The sequence below is a fragment of the Anas acuta genome, chromosome 8, assembly GCF_963932015.1.
Source record: "Anas acuta chromosome 8, bAnaAcu1.1, whole genome shotgun sequence".
Classification (NCBI taxonomy): Eukaryota; Metazoa; Chordata; class Aves; order Anseriformes; family Anatidae; genus Anas; species Anas acuta.
In genome coordinates this window covers 23,332,274-23,350,671 of record NC_088986.1, presented here as the reverse complement: position 1 = coordinate 23,350,671, position 18,398 = coordinate 23,332,274, and the positions used below count along the sequence as shown (strand labels likewise).

Sequence of the window (18,398 nt, the reverse complement as noted above, 5' to 3'; positions counted from 1 at the left end):
CTGCCATGAGTCACTAGCAAACCCCACGTGCAAACACGACTGAGATGCTGCAAAACAAACAGCCCTCACAGATGCAGTTACCAGCCAGGTTTGCTCCACGGGCAGAATAAAAGACTAGAGCAAGGAAAACTAAAGGCTCCACTCTGAGTTTTACACCCTGACATCAGGAATGTGTCAATTTATCCTCTGAGAAGCAGCACGACAGGAGTCAGAAATCCATCAGCAGAGCACAAAAAGGCTTTGCTTTTCAAGCAGTGTGCTGGAAGCCCTGATGGGTGCAGTTGTAAGCAGCTGAGAACAGGACCAAGCGTTGGCATGCTCAGCCAGAGCACCGGGTTCACGTGAGGAAAGGAGGCTGCTCTCCTCCCAAAAACCCTTACCAAAGGTGCATTTCAAACCCAAGTGAAAGCAGTGTGTGGGTGAAAGCCGCTCCCCAAGATCAGCATGCTGGAGCTGTGACAGTAACTTCACGCTTCAGATTTCGGAAGGCTGCAACGAACGGAGCTGCAACAAGCACCACGAAGTGTCCTGGCCCCAAGCTGAGGTTAAGCATCACAGTGGGTGACCATCAAATTTAGGCAGCTGTTTTCATCTGACGAGAAGCAAAAAGCCCTCGATTGTTGGTGATTTGTTAATTAAACTTGTTTGATATCACCAAAGCCTGCTGCAGCTATTAACAAGAGAATTAGATGAATAACTGTATGAATCATTAGGCAACTGATGAAGCTGAAGTGAAAAATGCAAATAAGGTACTGAGAATATTGATGGTGTGGTAAACTATCATTTCCATTTCTTAAATCAGGAGTGGAAGCCTTTTAAATGGGTTTCAGCTGTGATGGAGCACTCAGTTATGCTAGAAGAGGGATTACAAAGCACAGGTTTCTGGGCGCTATGCAGAACAGCCTCAACTACAGTGATGACGATGATAAAGCACATGCAGAAAGATGACAACCATCATACACTGAAGCCACACCACAAAACAAACAAACAAAAAAAAAAACAACAGAAGATATTCCCCAGCCATGCTGAACACTGAAATCCTCTCACTATATAACTACCATTTGAGCCACAGCACAGTAATAAAATTTTAGTGGTTAGAAGTAACTATAAACTTAACACCATCAGTGAATGTTTCCAGATATTCAAGAAAATACAATTGTTCTGCTGCGTCTCGAACTAGTAAGAAATGAAGGCTCAGAAATAAGGAATAGGAACAATGTTTAATGCTTTTTAGGGAACATTTATGCTGTCTGCATTTAGGCATCTAATTCAAGTGTCTGGATTCCTTATCCAGGCACTGGAGTGCTGAGCTCTCATCACAGCTTTCACAATTCTAAGAATGGGTCTAACGACTGCTAGGCAATGCTTTCTGAAAATTAAAAGCTTTCTCCAACAATGTGGTGAAGGTCTCCGTTTTAACTAGCACAGCTACAGAGAAAGACCAGCATTACACTTACAAGTTTTCCCTGCTACAACAGACCTCTGCACCATTAAGCAGGGAAGGAGAAAAGTCCTGCTCTTCAGGCAGAGGACAACGAAGAAACACATAAAGGAATCATCTTCAGCTTGTTAAGCAGTCTCTCCTTGTAGTGATAGCAAGCTTTGACCAATTTCCCCATTGGCTTAAAAGAGGCAGAGGAAAAAATTCCCCTACTTAGGATGTTTGTGAGGCAGCATTCATGGGTTGTGAAAGTGCTTTGAGATTCTTGGATAAAATATTCCAAGCAGAACGCGTTAATTTGCATTGACAGATGTAGTTAGAATTTACATTTTCTATCAATATATTTTAGAGACTGGGGACTGTATTGGGCAATTCATTCTTCCCTTGCTGTTCTTACCACTTCTGGTATCATCTAGATCAAAGCAAAAGAGAGGAAAGCCGCACAAAATTGCGTGTCTCAGCCTTCACGATTTGCAGATGTCCTAATCCCAAAAAGCAGCAGCTACCCAACCAGACTGTCATCGAATAGAAGCAAGTAACAGGTGCACAGGATGCCCCTAAGATGAGTAAAAACAGAATAGGAGTTCCAAAAAGGCTTGAAAAGTATGTCTGGGGACACACTAGAAGAAGAAACACTGAGACCGGAATGAGAAAGCTCTGTGAGCCCTACAGTCGCACTGGTGGATGGCAGGAGGAAAGGAGTAAGAGCATTGAATTATGCATTCAGGATTCTGCTACTGATTTATTTAACACAATTCCCATCTAAAACATTTTTTCAGTATTAACTGAATGCAGAATTCAGCTTATTTTACACCTTCCTTTCACCACAGAAGCATATTGGTGTTTTCCAACCTAAGGGATGCCTTACAAACCCACGCCTAGAAACAACGGGTTCAGCCACATCGACTACAGACGTCTGCCCCAAAACCAGGGCTCTTCTTGGAAGGAGCACGACAATTTATGTCCAACACCTAGGATGTTGCCTAAGGACCTGAGAACCTCACCTCAATTACCTGCACGACTCTGCACGGAGTACCTAGCCTCTCCATGATTCAGTTCCTCATGTTACAAATTTGCAGTACGCTCTCAGGTTAAAAAAACATCAGCTATAAAGTTTCACTGATAGATCTTATCTTTCACTGTATAATATGCATGTAGGATGATAAACAAACCTTGAAGGTTGCTTCTGTTGTTTTTCTTACTCTTTTTCCCCCTCCCATCGCTCTAGATTTTTCTGTTAACATCATACAAACAAATGAAATCCCTATCAGTGGAAGCAAGCCAGGGACAAAAAATAAGGTTGTTTGAATTATATCCTTCTGGGTCTCTCTTTGCAAACAGTTTTACACCAGTTATTGCTAGAATGTTTCACCCAATCAGCTGATATGCTTCTGCACAGGTCATGTCACCTCCAAAATAAATTACTTGATGTAGCTTGTCACAACTGGATCATTATGGTTCAAGCCTCAAAACAGGAATGAGCTCAGTAACACGATAAGGACTAATCAATAACATTGATATTTAGATCCTTACACTGTGTATTGCTTTTACAAGCCAAGAATATAATCTTTTTCTAGGTCACAAGGTAATGCAGATGCAATGTGTTCCCTGTGTGCCGGATCCTGGACTGAAATTCATGTAGGAATAATCCCAAATGTTAGAAATGTGTAACTGTTGCCACATTTACAGGTTTTAATAGGAAAAAAAAAGCAGCAGAAGCATTCATGTGCGATTGTCAGGTACACAACTGCTACTTCTCCTGATACGTACAAAAGGATATTGAAGAAGGAGATAAATCTGACGCCCGTTTTGTCAATTAACATGCGAGTTAAGGTACAACACTCACAAAATCAGCCGTGGCTGGAAATCAATGCCAGAGACAAAAATAGCAGGCACACAGGTAGAGAGAGACTTTTCCTGAAGCAGAGAGGTAAGCTGCTGATTTGATTACATTCGCTAGATAGCAACAAGAATTATCTTGCTGAGATACAGGGTGGAGGGATAAGATACCACTCCAGACAGTCATTATCAAGTGAGCACTGTAACCTTTCAAATACAAAGCCCTACCTACACACATTATAATCCAAGAGCAGCAGGAAGACTACCAGGCTTTGTCATCTGCAATATCCTTTTGCATTTGCAGTCTAAATTACGCTAGCTGTTGCTTTACAGGCTTATCACATTTTGAATTCACGTTTAATTTGGTGTCCAGAGTCCCCCTGCACAGTAACACCCTCCAGAAAAGGCAATACTGTTGAAAAATCGCATGACAAGAAATCTATTTGGCTTCACACTGGATCTTACATCTAATTTTCGGTAAATTCACGTGAGATATATTGATACATCTCAGTTAAAAGAGAGGCAAAAAAGAAACCAAGGATCCTGTATTTTCACAAGAAGTAAGAGACCATCTTGCAAGCTAAACACGTTAAGGCTTCATTTTGCCTTAATTAACAGGAATACATAGTAGACCTTCCTAAATATTTGAAAATAAATAAGAGGAAAGGAGTTATTAGGAACATGGGAACATGTCTGGAAATGAAAGATGAAAAGAGGAAAGGCTGGGGAGATTTGAGTTCCACATTGCAACAAAAACTGACTGGGTTAAGCAGAGGGAACACAAGTGAAGAAACACGGTTTACTAACAATTAATATGTGTGTGTGTGTGTGTGTGTATGACATTAGGAAACAACTATGCATTCATGCTCCACTGATGACAATAATTAAGAAAACCAGATGAATTACTATTAAAGAGTTAATTAGCTACCCTTTTATGCATGACTGTAGTGACCTGCTACCAAGTCCCCACTCACTTTCCGTATAAAAATAAAAATCAGACGATAAGTAATGACTGCTTCAGGGTGGCAACGCTATACAGTATGAAGGAAACGAGCAACGTGACAGCACAGCAGCATCCTAACCAGGAACGCCCTCAGCTACCCGTGGAGGAAATACCCTGTGCTCCAGAAGCAGCAGGTCAGCTTGTGGGAGCAGCTTTGTCTTTTGTACGCTCCTAAGCAGCAGCACAGGCATACTGGGAGGAGTGCTGCTTTGTTCCAGGCAGCTTTGAAATACAACAGCAATCGTGTTGTCTTCCACAGGACTCCAACTTGTTTATTAGCATCTGGGTGCTTAGCATTAACTCAGCTAAAATAAAAAGGAATTCAAGCCTATTTAAGCATCAGCAGAAGGCTCATTATATTGGTAACCTAATTTAGTAATTCTCTGACATTGTTTGTTCAACTATGTCTCTCATTATATAATTAAAGCTAATATATAATACTGGCAGGCCATGGAAACTGCTACACCAGACCCTCTAATGAAATAAAACACAAAACAATACAGAAAGATACTTACTAGTTGGGTATATACACTTGTTTTAGCTTGCTTTCTGCTTCTGCTGCTTTCAATCGTTTCTTTAAAAAGAAAAACAGAAAAAAAGTTAGAATAAAAAGAAAATAAGGGCTATTTTACCTGGTAGTAGAGTCACCTGTGAAAGCTTTAGCACTCATTAGCAAACAAGTAAGTTTTTCAATTTCACTGAGCAGCTATCCTTTTCCAACAGGAAAAAATACTCTGAAAACAATTGTGGGTAGTAAATGACTACAGACACAGCACTTTGAAAAAGTTAACGAGATTACAAAACTACTATTTAGACTTTTTTTTATTCCCATTCATTCCAATACAAATTCATACACTGTTTGCCCCATAACCCTTTATCTTCCCCTGCAGAGAAAGATCCAACGTATCAGTTTGTGCTTGTCCTCTTTGATAATATGCAACAACTGGATAGTAACAAGGACAGCAAAACACCTTCATCATTTTTCCCCAATAGCTGAAACAATTTAAAGAGTTCGAAGGAAGACTTTTTTTTTTGCTAATAGTTCTTTTTTTTTTCTTTTTAACTGATTGAAAACTGACTCACACTGGAGATTTTCTTTAAAACTTAAAAAGCCTACAAGCTTGACTAAAAACAGCAACACCCAATAGATTTGTTAATTATGGTAGGTATTCACCTCACACTAACCTCACCTCACCTCACTCCATGGGCAAGCCATACATTTGCAATTTCTAAAGGTGAAAGGCTTCAGGTAGACAAAAACTACTTGATCATCCCCCTTGCAGACAAAAGGAAATAACCCCAGACACAAAATCTCAGGGGCCAGGTAGCAAAGAACATTAAAGGGATGAAAAGGGAGAGGTCAACTCCAATCAGCTCCTTGTAAAAGAAAATAAATTATATGTACATATAGATATAATATACGTATATATATGTGTGTGTACACCTTTCCCAGGAGGTATTAAGGAAGATGTTCAGTGAAAAACATGCACAAAAAGTAGCCTTTCAGAGCATGGGTACACAATTTTGTCTCTACATGGCCTTATTTTGATAAAACCCACCATTAACTTCCATCCACACTCCTGGAATAGGTAGATTAGAGGGTCCTTCCAATGGGACGTAGAGGAGCAATTCCCCCAGAACCGTACAGCTCCTTTCCTTTCTGAACATGGCACAGGAGGAAGACAACTAGCAGGAGCTTTACTAACTGGCCAAGAATTCCTTTTATTACTCAAACCTTCCCTTTTTTTTTTTTATAGAGACATTTGAACGTTCAAATTTTTTCTTTATTACACAAATTAAATGAATTTAGGATGAAAGAAACCTCTGGGGGCCTCTATGCCTCTCCTGCTGAAGCAGGGTCCACGCCCTTCAACATCCATGTCAGTACCAGCAGCCTGCAGACAGTAATGATGATGTTCTCCAGACAAACCAGCAATGCAGTGTTTGCTGGGGATTTTACACATATCCTAGGCAAACAGATTAGTTTAACTTTTTTCAAATTTCTGACACTTTTTGTGCTTTTTATTTCTATGCAGATACTGACGTTTGCTTTGGTTATTTTCCTTGAGGAAAAAAATGCCTTGAGGCTGTTCACTTAAAAAAACAGGACTATACACTTTCTCTTTACAGGGACACTATGGACACATAAAAAACAATGAAGTAAAAGCTTCCAGTATGCATGAAGCTCCCTTTGATCAGAGGGGCAGTCTTAAGCAACAGTTCTCCATTTGACAGCCTGACAGTTTCTCACCTAAACTCTCGAGGCTCCTGAAGAATTCCCTCTTACCTTTCCCAGCAAATAATAGTCAATCCATCTTAGAAATCAAAGAATGAAGGTGTCAGACAAGAGAACAAGGACTGAGAAAAACAAACAGCTATTGGAAGGTATTCAGAGACCGTGAGTATGCCTTCAGAAAGATGCATCCAAAAGCAGACTTCTTGCTTCCCAGGTTGGTTGCTTCTGCTAAATCTGGTCTCAGGCACAGGCAGCTACCCCAAAGCTGTCCTTGAGAAAGCCCAAACAGGCCTGATGGAGCCGATACTTATCAATCCTGCAGCCTTGGAGCAATCAACAATACAGAGGCTCCATATAGAGTCCAGAAATTCCGAGCTGGGCATTTTCAAAACGCCTTCCTCAAGTTGTTTTATCTAGGCATCAGCAGGGGCCGTGCAAATATGTGGCTCTCCAATAGCACCAGAAACCCTTCTTTAACTTCCAGAGAGATACTATCCCAAATAGTATCCTTCAACGGATATCCCAAATCCTCCTTCAACGAGATGCATGGTCATCTTCAGGAGCTGAAGGCAGCTCCACGCTTAGCCTGGACTGGAAAACAAGCCTTCTGCTCCTGTCCTCCCCAGGAATTACAAGGAAGTCTACCATCAGGTGCTGATAAATATCTCAAATACTGCTTGATGAACCTTGTACAAGAATCATATTTCCCTGAGGCCAAAGCAGGAAATTCAGGGAACTTGCACTGGTAGAGAACTCTTTTGTTTTGTTTTTGAAATTTCCACTAGATATCTAATGGAAATTGTTGGGGGGAAAATAGCTGCAGTGTTCTTGACAAAAGCTCCCAAGGGCGCTATCTACAGACATTATGTTGTGACAGTCTTGGAAATCTCCGAGCAGAAAAGCTCCATGCAAACACAAAGCATATCCAGCAGCTGAAATATTCTGATATCCACAATCTGAAGTCATTTGCCTCGGAGGCATGGTTAATTTAGCTTGTTAAGCAACATTTTCGTAAAGTAGTGATGAATGCTAACCTCACACCAGATTTTGCTGATGACTGATGAACGTGGTGCAAGCTCTAAGCTAATAAATGCCACAGGTCACCTGGGCCTGGCAATGCCCCCTTTATCTCCTACAGCTGCCTTGAGATCGAGGCACAAGCCATACGAGATGTCCTGCCTTTATTACAGAGCAGGATAACTGGATGCCAAAAGGTTCCACATACCAGAAGGTTCCGCAATGTACTGGGGCTAAGGCGAGGCTGGTTTTGCACTAAGCATTTGTGGCCGTGGAGAATCAATAGAGCAGATCTCAGGAGCTTCCGATTCTGACAGTGACTGAAAACAGAAGGTACAAAGAAAGGTGCCCGACACGTAGCCCCACACAACTTCAGCACAGTCCCTTCACAGAGAAGTGCTTTGCTAGGTCCTTTGCCAGTTACCAATTGATCTGTGCCTGAAGCATATTTATGCTATAAATTCTTAATGCTGCTGGATGTAGTTATGAATGTTCTCATCCACAAAAAAAACAACACCCCGAGCATTTGTATCTTCTTCTAGAAGCTTGGCCTAAATGAAATCTTTTGTCTCTGTGAGTTATTTATAAATGCATATCTTAAGTATATCCTCATACTTACCTCATATTTTCCCTATCTATAACAGGGAGATGTTACCAACTATTTTTTTTTTTTAATCCCACAGAGACCAAGGGATTAAAATACTTTAAAATCCTGTACATTCAAGTTGTTGCAAACACCTGTCCATCACGTAGCCTCTCCCTGGATTTAACATCTTTCATTCTAGAGTTTGAAAGAGTCTTAAAACGTGGCGTATCACAGCAAAGAAACTTTTGTGGGAATTTTCTAAAAAGTGAATGTCTTATAAAGTGAAAATAATAGAAGAAACCTAGGAATGCAAGAGATATTTCAAGGTCCACAATGCAAGAGTTGGGTTGGTAGATGGTGCAGGGGCAGCTCAGATACCCTCTAATACTTAGCTTCTTTTGGTTCATGCTGGGAAAGAAGAATAGCCTCAAACTTTCGCTTTCTGGATTTAGGGGAAAACTTTCATACTGCTTTTCTGCCCCCCAAAACACCTCTGAGCACACACACAAGTGCTGCCAGGAGGCAGTGGGGAGGCAATTAGGCCACGATGCAGTTGGCAGAAGTGCTTCCAGCTGCCTGAGCTCCTGCAACACATCTCAGCACTGGCATGCAGTACCTACAGCCTCTGTCACTTGCTTGCCAGAACTGCCATAGTTCCATGTTACTGTAGGCTTACTAGGAGGTGTTTTGGGATAACACGTCCTACGTCTGTGGAAAAGCATTTCTTTGATGTTATTTCTATTTTCCTAGCACATGGTACTTTATGAAGGCTGGTACGTTAAGATGTCATACACAGCTCTTGGCTAGGTACAAAGGTTAGCTTTCCTTCATAAAGATGTTATCTAACTGCATCAAGACTTACCCAGAGCTCCACCCTTTGCGCTCCCTACCTCATGCAGTCATATTTAATGGCACTTGCACTTTCTCCACTACTTTCTCCTTTACCTTGTTTTTCCAACACCGTGCATACCTTAAAACTGATTCTGTCTCTTCCTCCTAATTCATCTTTGACATGCTGCAATTTTAAAATGGGACTTCCATGTAACAAAAAGAGTAGAAATTTGTAATGCTTGATTTTTCTCTTCGAAGTTTCATGCTCCTCAAGCACAAATGAAAAAGTAAAAGTGAAGTCTAACTCTAAAAAACACATACAACTAATTCAAATTTGCCACTGCCATGCCCTGAGCAATTCTGAAGCGCATCAACAGCTGGAGAGTGGTATGCTTTAAAAGGTTTCAAGACTTCCCCTCCTGATACACAAAACAGCAGAAGCATTTATATTTTAAAAACCAAAAATCATCCTGGAACACACAACTGCATAAAAACACAGATTTCATTTTGAATGAAAACACAGGCATGCCCAAACATCAAAGAACTTCTAAAGAGCTTTGGAATTGCTGGGGAAAGCCACCACCAGCAGTTAGCCAGTGGATGCGATTTCAAGCCTGTCCAAATCAGAAATATACGCTCTTGTGAGTTGACACATGAAACCTGTCTCAAAAAAAAAAAAAAGATTAATTCAAACAAGATATGGGACCCTGAATTTGGCCTTTCCCTCGTTTTCTTCAGGACAACTCTGAAAGGACAGCTTTGGGGATCACTTTGGACATAAGTTCAGGACCATGCATCAGACCATGATTTCTGTGCTGACACTGCAGGAGAATTATTCCTTCTAGCAAGTCTCTGCTTGGAGGGTTTGACCTCCTCTTGAAGTGACTGAACTTCTAGTTAACACTGATAAGTGTCGGAAGTAAGGTGGAGTTCAAGCCAAATCACTGTGTAAGAGATCCAAGAACATGCTCCAAAAGAGGTCATTTTGCATCCATCTCACATTATCCTACCCACAAGACAAGGAAGTGCTATATTAAGTAGGAATACCAAGCATCAGGCCTTCTTTTTCCCCTCCATACAAGCACAAACACTTGTGTATGCCTGCACACCTTCTGCTATTTACGTCCAGATTGTTCTGATGACTGGAATTCTTGGTTTAGGCTTGCAAAGGACTCTGCACTACCCTTACTGTTCAGTTCTGAGAAAAGGTCTTTTGTGAAAGTCAGCTCAAAATTTAGCTTCCTCGAAGTCCAGAAACAGATAGATTCTTCTTCAGGATTGTGACAGAGTGCTTTCTTGCTCCAAGAAAATCTCAAAGGAAATACAGAGGGAAGTAAACAGTTCCCACTAACTGGTTTTCAAAACAAGCAGTTTGCTTGTGACAAAACCTTCATTATGAACTTGTGTAATTCACAAAAATAGACGGTCTAAGTAGATGTTTTTAAGTGCATTCAGCCAAAGAGTCTACAAGAATGAGCAAGTTAAGTTTTCTGGTTTGTTGTGGTTTTAAGACAGTAACATATGGACTTAAAGGTACTTTAATCATCCCCTTAAAAGGAGGACAAGTGAAAGTGAAACAACTCAGGATACACACTTGTCATAGCCTTACTTTGCATGTTTTCAATATCTGAAGTATGAAAATGCTGTTAGCCCCAGAACCATTTTGTGGTATTAGGCTAAGGAGAGAATTCGCACAGGCAAAACACCGAAGAAACAGATGGAAAAAATGGTGAGGGATGTGCTTTGTCTAAGACTTAGGGCACACCAAGTAAAAAATAAATGCAATGCACCATTATTTCAAATACAACTTCCTATGCTTTCTTGGTGGTTATATATAGATAGCTCTCCCAGGCATTTTATAAATGTTTAATAGTATTATTTGCTTGTACAATCTGGGAATTTGAGATGAGGTCTTCAGCTCAGTTCAAACTTAATTGATGTGATATCTCTGTTCTGCAATTTCTACCTGTTCAGCTTATGCTCATGCTCTCTCCTAAGTGCACAGCCTCTAATTGGAAGTTTTCCCCAAGTCCCACTCCGTGGTACGCTGCTGGGCAGCACACGTGAGGTACAACATTATCACCATTACAGAAAACTCACTGCATAAGAATACAGCAAAACAATATAACAAACTGTGTGTGGGGGCGTTACGTTATTGCTGCAAGAACAAATGAAGCTTTTTATGCAACTATCCCCTCTGCAATTTTGCCTTTATAATAAGAAAGTTCATAAAAGTGGAAAGAGCAAAAGAACTTAACTACTTCCTAGGGAAAGCACCATTTCTGTAGCGGTCTCTCTTTCCACAAAACATTTACTTTTTCTCTGTTGTCTATGACTGGAAGCAGCGTCTCAAGACCTTGATCTTACCACTGCATACTACCACCCACCGTGCCCCTAACCCTCCAGAGCCCCCAGGGCTGAAAGCAAACACCTGGACCACAATACTAACCTGTCTCCCACGGTATCCAAGAGTGGGCACCACAAAACCTGCTCTCAACCTCTTGTTTCTCAGCCCCCACACAGTTACATACCTTGAGATGTGCCGAAACAGAAACTTCAAAGTTGCAAGTGTATCATCTTTTGCCTCTAACCGTTCCTAAATCCTACTACTGCTTGCTGGTTTGACTGCACGGGGGTGATATTTCATGCAACAGTCTATTTAAGATTCTAGTTTTCCCTATCAGATAAAATAACTTTCCTTACCTTTTCCAATACCTAGCACATTGCTAGATGGATTTTTATCTTTACAAGAAGAGAGGTGAGACAAAAGATGCACAGAAGGAGAAGACTAATTGATTCATCTCAGTGCAAATACTGAGTACAGGACAGGTTGAGTACACTCAGCTCTTGTCTCCTAAATGGCTACAGTCAGACCGTACAGCAGCACTCACTGTACATTTTTTCTCCACCACAACAGCTTCCATCACTGTCCCACTCTCCTACCAAGCATTTCCTCATCAGAAGGAAAAATTTCCATCCAGGAATGAACTTGGGAAATATAGGAAGGAATGAAGATTCAACTTTTAATGCTGCTTAGTATTATTTTAAAAAAAAGGGTAATACAGAATTAATTCAAAAAGTATTCTGATTTGTCCTGAGTCGCCCTCTGTAATTTAAGCAGTATTGCAATCAGAAGATCGCACCGCAGACCTTGGTGGCCAAGTACATGCCAAATACTGGTCAATGCCCCGGGCACTAAATCTTTATCATAGGCTGAGTATCTAATGAAGCAAGTCAAGGCAGGACATTTCTGAGCCTACACTTTTTGTAATACTTTAAATAGATGCCTAAACATTATACTGATAATTACCATAAAAAATACATTATGTATTTCTCCCTTTTAATTAATTTTCCTGTTAAATATTATAAGTATTTTTCAGTAACCGATATTCTAAAACATTTTGCATGCTTCTTGCATTGTGCTTTCATTATTTAAGGTACCAAGCAGCCTTTGTATTTAAACAAGTAGGAGATAAAAATGACTGTAAACACTAGTCCAAAGTTGATTCTCAAGTATAATGAGTCTGGGAATTTGAGCCATCGATGCTTCCCAAACACTCTACTTACAGCGCTTCCACGGGGGAGATTCCGTGCATCTGCATTCAAAGTCATGGACAAGCAGAGGTGGGGGATACTGATGATTGCCTGTTGTACAGCAACTGCCCACTCCCCCATAAAAAGCTAAAACTGAAATTACTGCTGACCTTGAACTGACTTACTGGCAGAGATTAACTGTATACTCTTCCTCAAGCTACTGAATTCCAAAACAGACATTTGAAAGCTCCAAGTAGCAGCAAACACGAAAAAAAACACACAAATGCCAACGCCACAAGTATTTATCTACAGAATGGCTGATGAATTTAGCAACAAGAGATTATTTGGTGCTTCAGATGACTACAGAATCCACCTATAAGAAAGGCTGAACCCCACAAAGAAGAACAAAGCAACTGCTTGGTTTCAGTGGCAAGTAAAACAGCTTCTCTTGGAATGAGAGAGGTGATTCGGACTCTTACCTGCTGAACGTATCTGTCTGTCGTTTTCCACATATAGTAATATTCTATTATGCTTGTTAAGGACTTCCATGGGAGCTAAGGACATAAAGGAAAAGCAACAGTCATTGCAGGGAGCTGGCACACAGCCTCACTGAAATTCACGGGATTCCTGTGACAGACAGCTTAAAGCAGAGTTTGCAACTACTAACCCTGCTAGCAAAAAGCCAGACAGTGCCTGTTATCTCCTAAGGACGTTAGATGCACATGGGCCCCATGATAAATTACATGGCCTTTCAAAAAAAACAGTGCTTTCACTGTAGAAACAGAGCAGATTACAGGTAAACCTTGATGCTGCATTGGCTCCACAGTAAAAGAGGCACAATGTGGAAGGGAGCCCACTGGCTGAGACAGTCCTGCTGCTTGAGCAAAGGCTCAAGCAAGAACCAGTTATCACAGCTCCCATTTTCTCCGCTTCTATGTAGCCGGCCCATAAAAATAATAAATTAATAACTACTAACAGAAATGTGCCGTGCCAGCTGTTCTCTGCATGAAAAGCACAAGGCTTTCAGCAGGACCACAGAGTGTTGTGCTGCTTCCAAGTCCCTCCATCTAAAAGATTAGAGCACGGGACAGGCAGCGCTGACACTACTCGCTTTGTTCTGAGGACTCGAGGCGTGATACAGTGAAACTTGGCTCTCTTTACAGTGCTCCATTCAAACTGCAGGCTGAACACCTAGGGTGGAGACTCGGCCGAACTACAGGACACTTCCCCTAGAAATTCTGTGATTCTGTGAATGCCCAAGATTCTTTTTTAAGACTTTCCCAGGGCCTTTTTTGAAATAATGTAAAAGCAACTAAATTTTCATTTTTTGGAAGGCTCAATACTCTTTCAAACACAAATTAATCTACAGTAGCCAGGCTGTCACAACACTTTCCCAAATCTTCTCCCAGCGGTAGTGGAGCAGGCTATTTTAAATTAACATCTCTGAAGGAAAATCTATCATCGGTGATTTGAAATTCTGATTGTACAGCAGGCTGTCTTCAGTACGAGGTCTGCCTTTCCCCAATTCACTGCAAGGCACATGCTCCAGTTCAAAGCCCTCCTCCTCAATATGAAGAAAACCAACTCTGTTTAGACAAGCTGTAAACCAGCTCTGCCACTGATCAGACCCAGTCGCGCCATGTGGGCCCCCGTTCTACTTACAAAATCTTGCTGAATGTCAGTGAAATCTTTTCCGTATTTTTCTAGTGCTTCCTCAAAGAGGTTTGCCTCCGAAGCAGACCACTCCTCCATTTCATCTCTGCACAGGACTGGCCCACCTTGTGGCACAAGCGCAGAGATCGCCTTGGAAATGTCATAGACATTTTTGTGCAAAGTGTCCATCGCATGGAACTACATGGTCGTAAAAGAGAAAAACAAACATTAGGACAAGAATCCAGGGCGAAAAATGCTTAGCAATGAACCAGCAGTAACACAAACCACGCAGTGAGATTTGAGGGTGCTGTATTCTACATGCAGTAAAAACTTGTTTCAACCTGAGACTCATGATAATTGTCATTGTACAGGTCCAATGCTCACTAACAGAGGGATTTTTGGAACGTGAGCATCTTCATCTGAATAACTGTTACCTTATCTACTATCCAGCACCAACGCTGTAGCACTGCTGTTAAGAAAAAGTAGGGGAGAAAGCTCCACTCACCAGGACTAAGCAGCCCTGTTAGGCATCATCAACAGATGGAGCATAACGACGGAGGTCTGAGGGTGTGTTTTTTCATCAAGTTATCCATGCACTTTCTTTGTCCACAAAGAAAATAATCCACAAGAATTATATATAAAAACGAATATTTAAACACACACTCGTCCCAAAGGTCACAAATCCCAAAAAGGATTTGAGTCACGTATCAGAGCTGAGTAGGAAGAGTTTCCCCCATGAGCAATTATCCCTCAGAAAGCTGAGCTACGACTGTCTGAGACTTGTGATTTACAAGGGATAAGAACACGTTGAGAGTGAGGAATTGGCATTAGTAAATGAAAGCTTGGCTTTATTTCTTGATTTCTGCAGTTTTAAATCAGGATGCCACTTGCCTCTCATCATACCGGAGTTTTGTGCACAAGCATAATCAATCTCCAATGTTTTATCCTAGAATTTGTTCTACATACGATTTCACATTACTCAGTTATGAGGTGAGGCTTTGATAACAGTACTCTGGAGACTCCATAAATTTTATTCACATTCTATTGAACTCTCTCTAGCATAGAAATTTAACTTTTTCCTTTCCTCTTACCTATTCAGAATCCTTTATAATTTTAAAATATTAACAACAACATCACCACTCCTTAGGTAGACAAAAATGAAGCTCAAAGGAAAGAACTTGATCAACTGAAATTTCTTATCTGACCACAAATTTTTCCCCCCAGGACAAGTTTGCCCAAGGACGCCAGTGGCAGTTGGGGAAGCGATAAGGGGTGGCATTCTGGCACTATGGCACTGCAGGCAGGCAGATAATCACGTGCATTCTTTTCAAGACCGCTACTAAGCCCAAGCAAGAGATGTGCTATGAAGCATGGTCAAAAAATTTTAATTAAAAAAAAAAAAAAAATCAAGAGTTAACCATGATGGATCATAAAAGGCACAAAGCCAGAAAAAAAAGTTACTTCATATGTAAATAAAGAATTCCTTTACAAAGACAAGATCTGGTTCACAGCAGGCCACAATTACAGTCCATCTGTCCCTCTGCTTTTGCCAACTGTTATTGCTGAGGTGAATTATTTTACATCTCTCAATAACCGAAGGTCCTCTTAAAAATCTTACCAATGTGATATCCCTAGAGGCTGCTGCAGCACTCATGTGTAAACTTGGCTGTCTGACAGAACTACTGCAATCCAGGGCTCGGGCAAATGTACCAACAGACCTGAAAGAAATTAAAATGGAGCATTAACTTTGCAGGCAAAGCAAGCATAAATATCAACACCCAACCAACGCTTTTTGAGATCAGCAGACTCCGTTTTTCTCAGTAAAAAGATTACGTGGTTTGGCGCTAGTTCCGAGCCAGAGACCAGCCTCTTCAAATGTGGTTTGTTATTAGAGACGCTTTACTGTACTTGCTTCATGTGACCACGGGTGCTTAGGAAAGAAAACAACGAGACTTGAAGATCACAAACGGGGAGTTTTGAACCATCTTATCCCCTATCTCTCAGCGCAGACCTCTGAATTAAGGTTTAACAGAAACTGATCGCAAGTGAGCTTCATGAATGGCACAAAATCTTTTCCACAATGGCATGAGCAGTGCTACATTGTCTTAAAGTATGGAGACACATGCCAAGACAAAACAGAGAGAAAAAAAAACACAGTAACAATCACTTTTCTAAGTCTCAAAAAATTAAAATAGTCTTCATTTTACAACATAGTGTAATGCTGTAAGTACATACATTATGTAGACTGTGTAGGAATATAGCAATTCTCAAATACTTCCCAATGCCAGCCGCTCCTGCTCGTTAGGCCACAATTCCCACGCTCCTCATTTTATCCCTAAAGAAATGAGCTGGAGAAATCTTTAACAGGAACATTGGTTCCAGTAATTCCCTCTGCCCTCGATGCTTATCGTGGCACACAGTTGGGAAGGCTTTTGCACAGTGAACTAGAGCTGAACTCCTCTGAGCAGCTACAACAACAACAAAAAAATCCATTTTTCCCCCCACTCGGATTGCTTCCCCAGACTAGTTTGAGTGCACAGGGGGAAAAACTCCAGTGCCAAGCAGTGCATTAGAGGAGGAAAGGTAAATACTTAGGCAGGAGTCTGTCAAATAATGGAGTTTGGCCCAAAGCCAAAGCTGCCTCCCTCGCCCAGGTTTTGGTGCACACTCACAGCTCACCTCCTCCCCAGCCTCCTACTCACTCATCCCCGTCCCTGCTTCATGGATTCCCCATCTCCAGAACGTGTGTGTGTACCTAATTATCTGCTGGATCGCTTTGCTGATTCTGGGCAGAAGCAATCTTTGTGCTGATCTGTTCAGCAACTCTGCAGCAGGCAGCCTCCAGCAGCTCTCAGCAAACCGAGCAGGCAGCAGCGAACGGCCAGAACTACTAAAAACAGCAGCACCACCAAAAGCCTGCACGAGGTGGAAACCACCACCATAAAGCAGCTCCGCAGCCACTCTAAACCAAGCCAAGTCCAAAGCCCCATCCACGGGGGCAATTCTACCTTCTGACTTCCTTCTGGGACCTCCTAACACCACAACTGCATGGCCGAGTGGCAAATTTAAATTAACACTGCTGAAAAGCAGCCCAGCAAATGAGCTTGTTGTTGTTGATGTTGTTGGTATCTTGTACTTCACTTGATTAGAAGCAACTGTGAAACTGCAGGCTTGTCAAGAAGCTGGAATACCCTTTGCTGGAAACGTTCCAGCTCTCCCCATTGCTCCTTCATCCGCTTGTTCCAGCACTGCTGGTGGAGATTATCCTCTCCCCACTTTCATCCATTTCCCTATGTCCATCTGATTAAGTAGAATTAATCTGCTGCCCATAAATCACTTAGTTCAGCAAGTTTGAATTTACTGTTGGCACAGGTCAAGGGAAACAGCAACGTATTGTGTAAGCAGAACAGTGAAACTTCAAGAGCTTCAATTTTATGGTGATTCCTTAGTGTAGACATAACGCTAAGGATTTTATGAACCTTAAAAAAAAAGTCTAGACAACAAAAACTACGTGCTTAGCTAAAGACAAAAATGTACTGATAGATTCTGAACTGTCAGATTTTCTTCAATCTGGACAGCAATTAACATTTTTCCATCTTAACCTACCTACTTTCATTCTCAGCTCCCCGTTACTGGACCTTCAGGCAAGGCCCAAACACCCACACAAAGGTTTTAAAGTGCTGCAATTCAGAGTAGCTGTTTTTAAAACTTTTGGCTGAAGTTCATAATAATAGCAAGCTTCATCTCCAAAGTACATAGAAAAATCAATACCGTTGCATATTTCTGAGTATACACATTTCTTGATTTCTTAAAACACATTTCACCAGCTCCTTGATTTTCCTCAATCCTTTTTTTTTCCAGTATTTCCCTGAGCTTGTATCATTCAACATGTTGAAAACGTTTACTGCCATTTCATAAACACACCCTTGTTGCATCATTCAACAGCTCCCGTCAGAACTAGAGGGCCCCGTCCAGACAAATTCTCATGCACAAGCTCTCATGTTACCTCCTCAGGAGACATCCCATTACCTTACCCACTACGTACACACCAATGCCACGCTCGGGGAATTTCAGAAAATTCATGAGCAAGAATATTCAGGAGGGTAAAAACCAAGAAGTAGATGTCTGACAGCACCAGAGTCAAATCCAAGAGAGCACCTGAAATGTAGGCTTAACTCCATTTTCTAGGGTTAAAACCCTTGGCTGTGGCAGGCTGCCCTGCAAGTCGGGCTCTGTCACACACCATGCTCCATCAGCA

The 18,398-nt window shown here is 41.4% G+C and overlaps 1 protein-coding gene across 4 annotated transcripts in view; it reads right to left on the bottom strand.

The window, feature by feature from the left end:
- The window catches only part of MTA1 (metastasis associated 1), an 80,537-nt gene that overhangs the window by 26,537 nt on the left and 35,602 nt on the right, over positions 1-18,398 (bottom strand). For all 4 annotated transcript variants that reach the window (XM_068690849.1, XM_068690850.1, XM_068690851.1 and 1 more), the window contains exons 8-11: positions 15,759-15,858; positions 14,150-14,338; positions 12,967-13,041; positions 4,799-4,857 (exon numbers count right to left, since the gene is read on the bottom strand). In XM_068690849.1, coding sequence (XP_068546950.1) covers positions 4,799-4,857; positions 12,967-13,041; positions 14,150-14,338; positions 15,759-15,858 — 423 coding nt within the window. The remainder of the gene's footprint in view (positions 1-4,798; positions 4,858-12,966; positions 13,042-14,149; positions 14,339-15,758; positions 15,859-18,398) is intronic.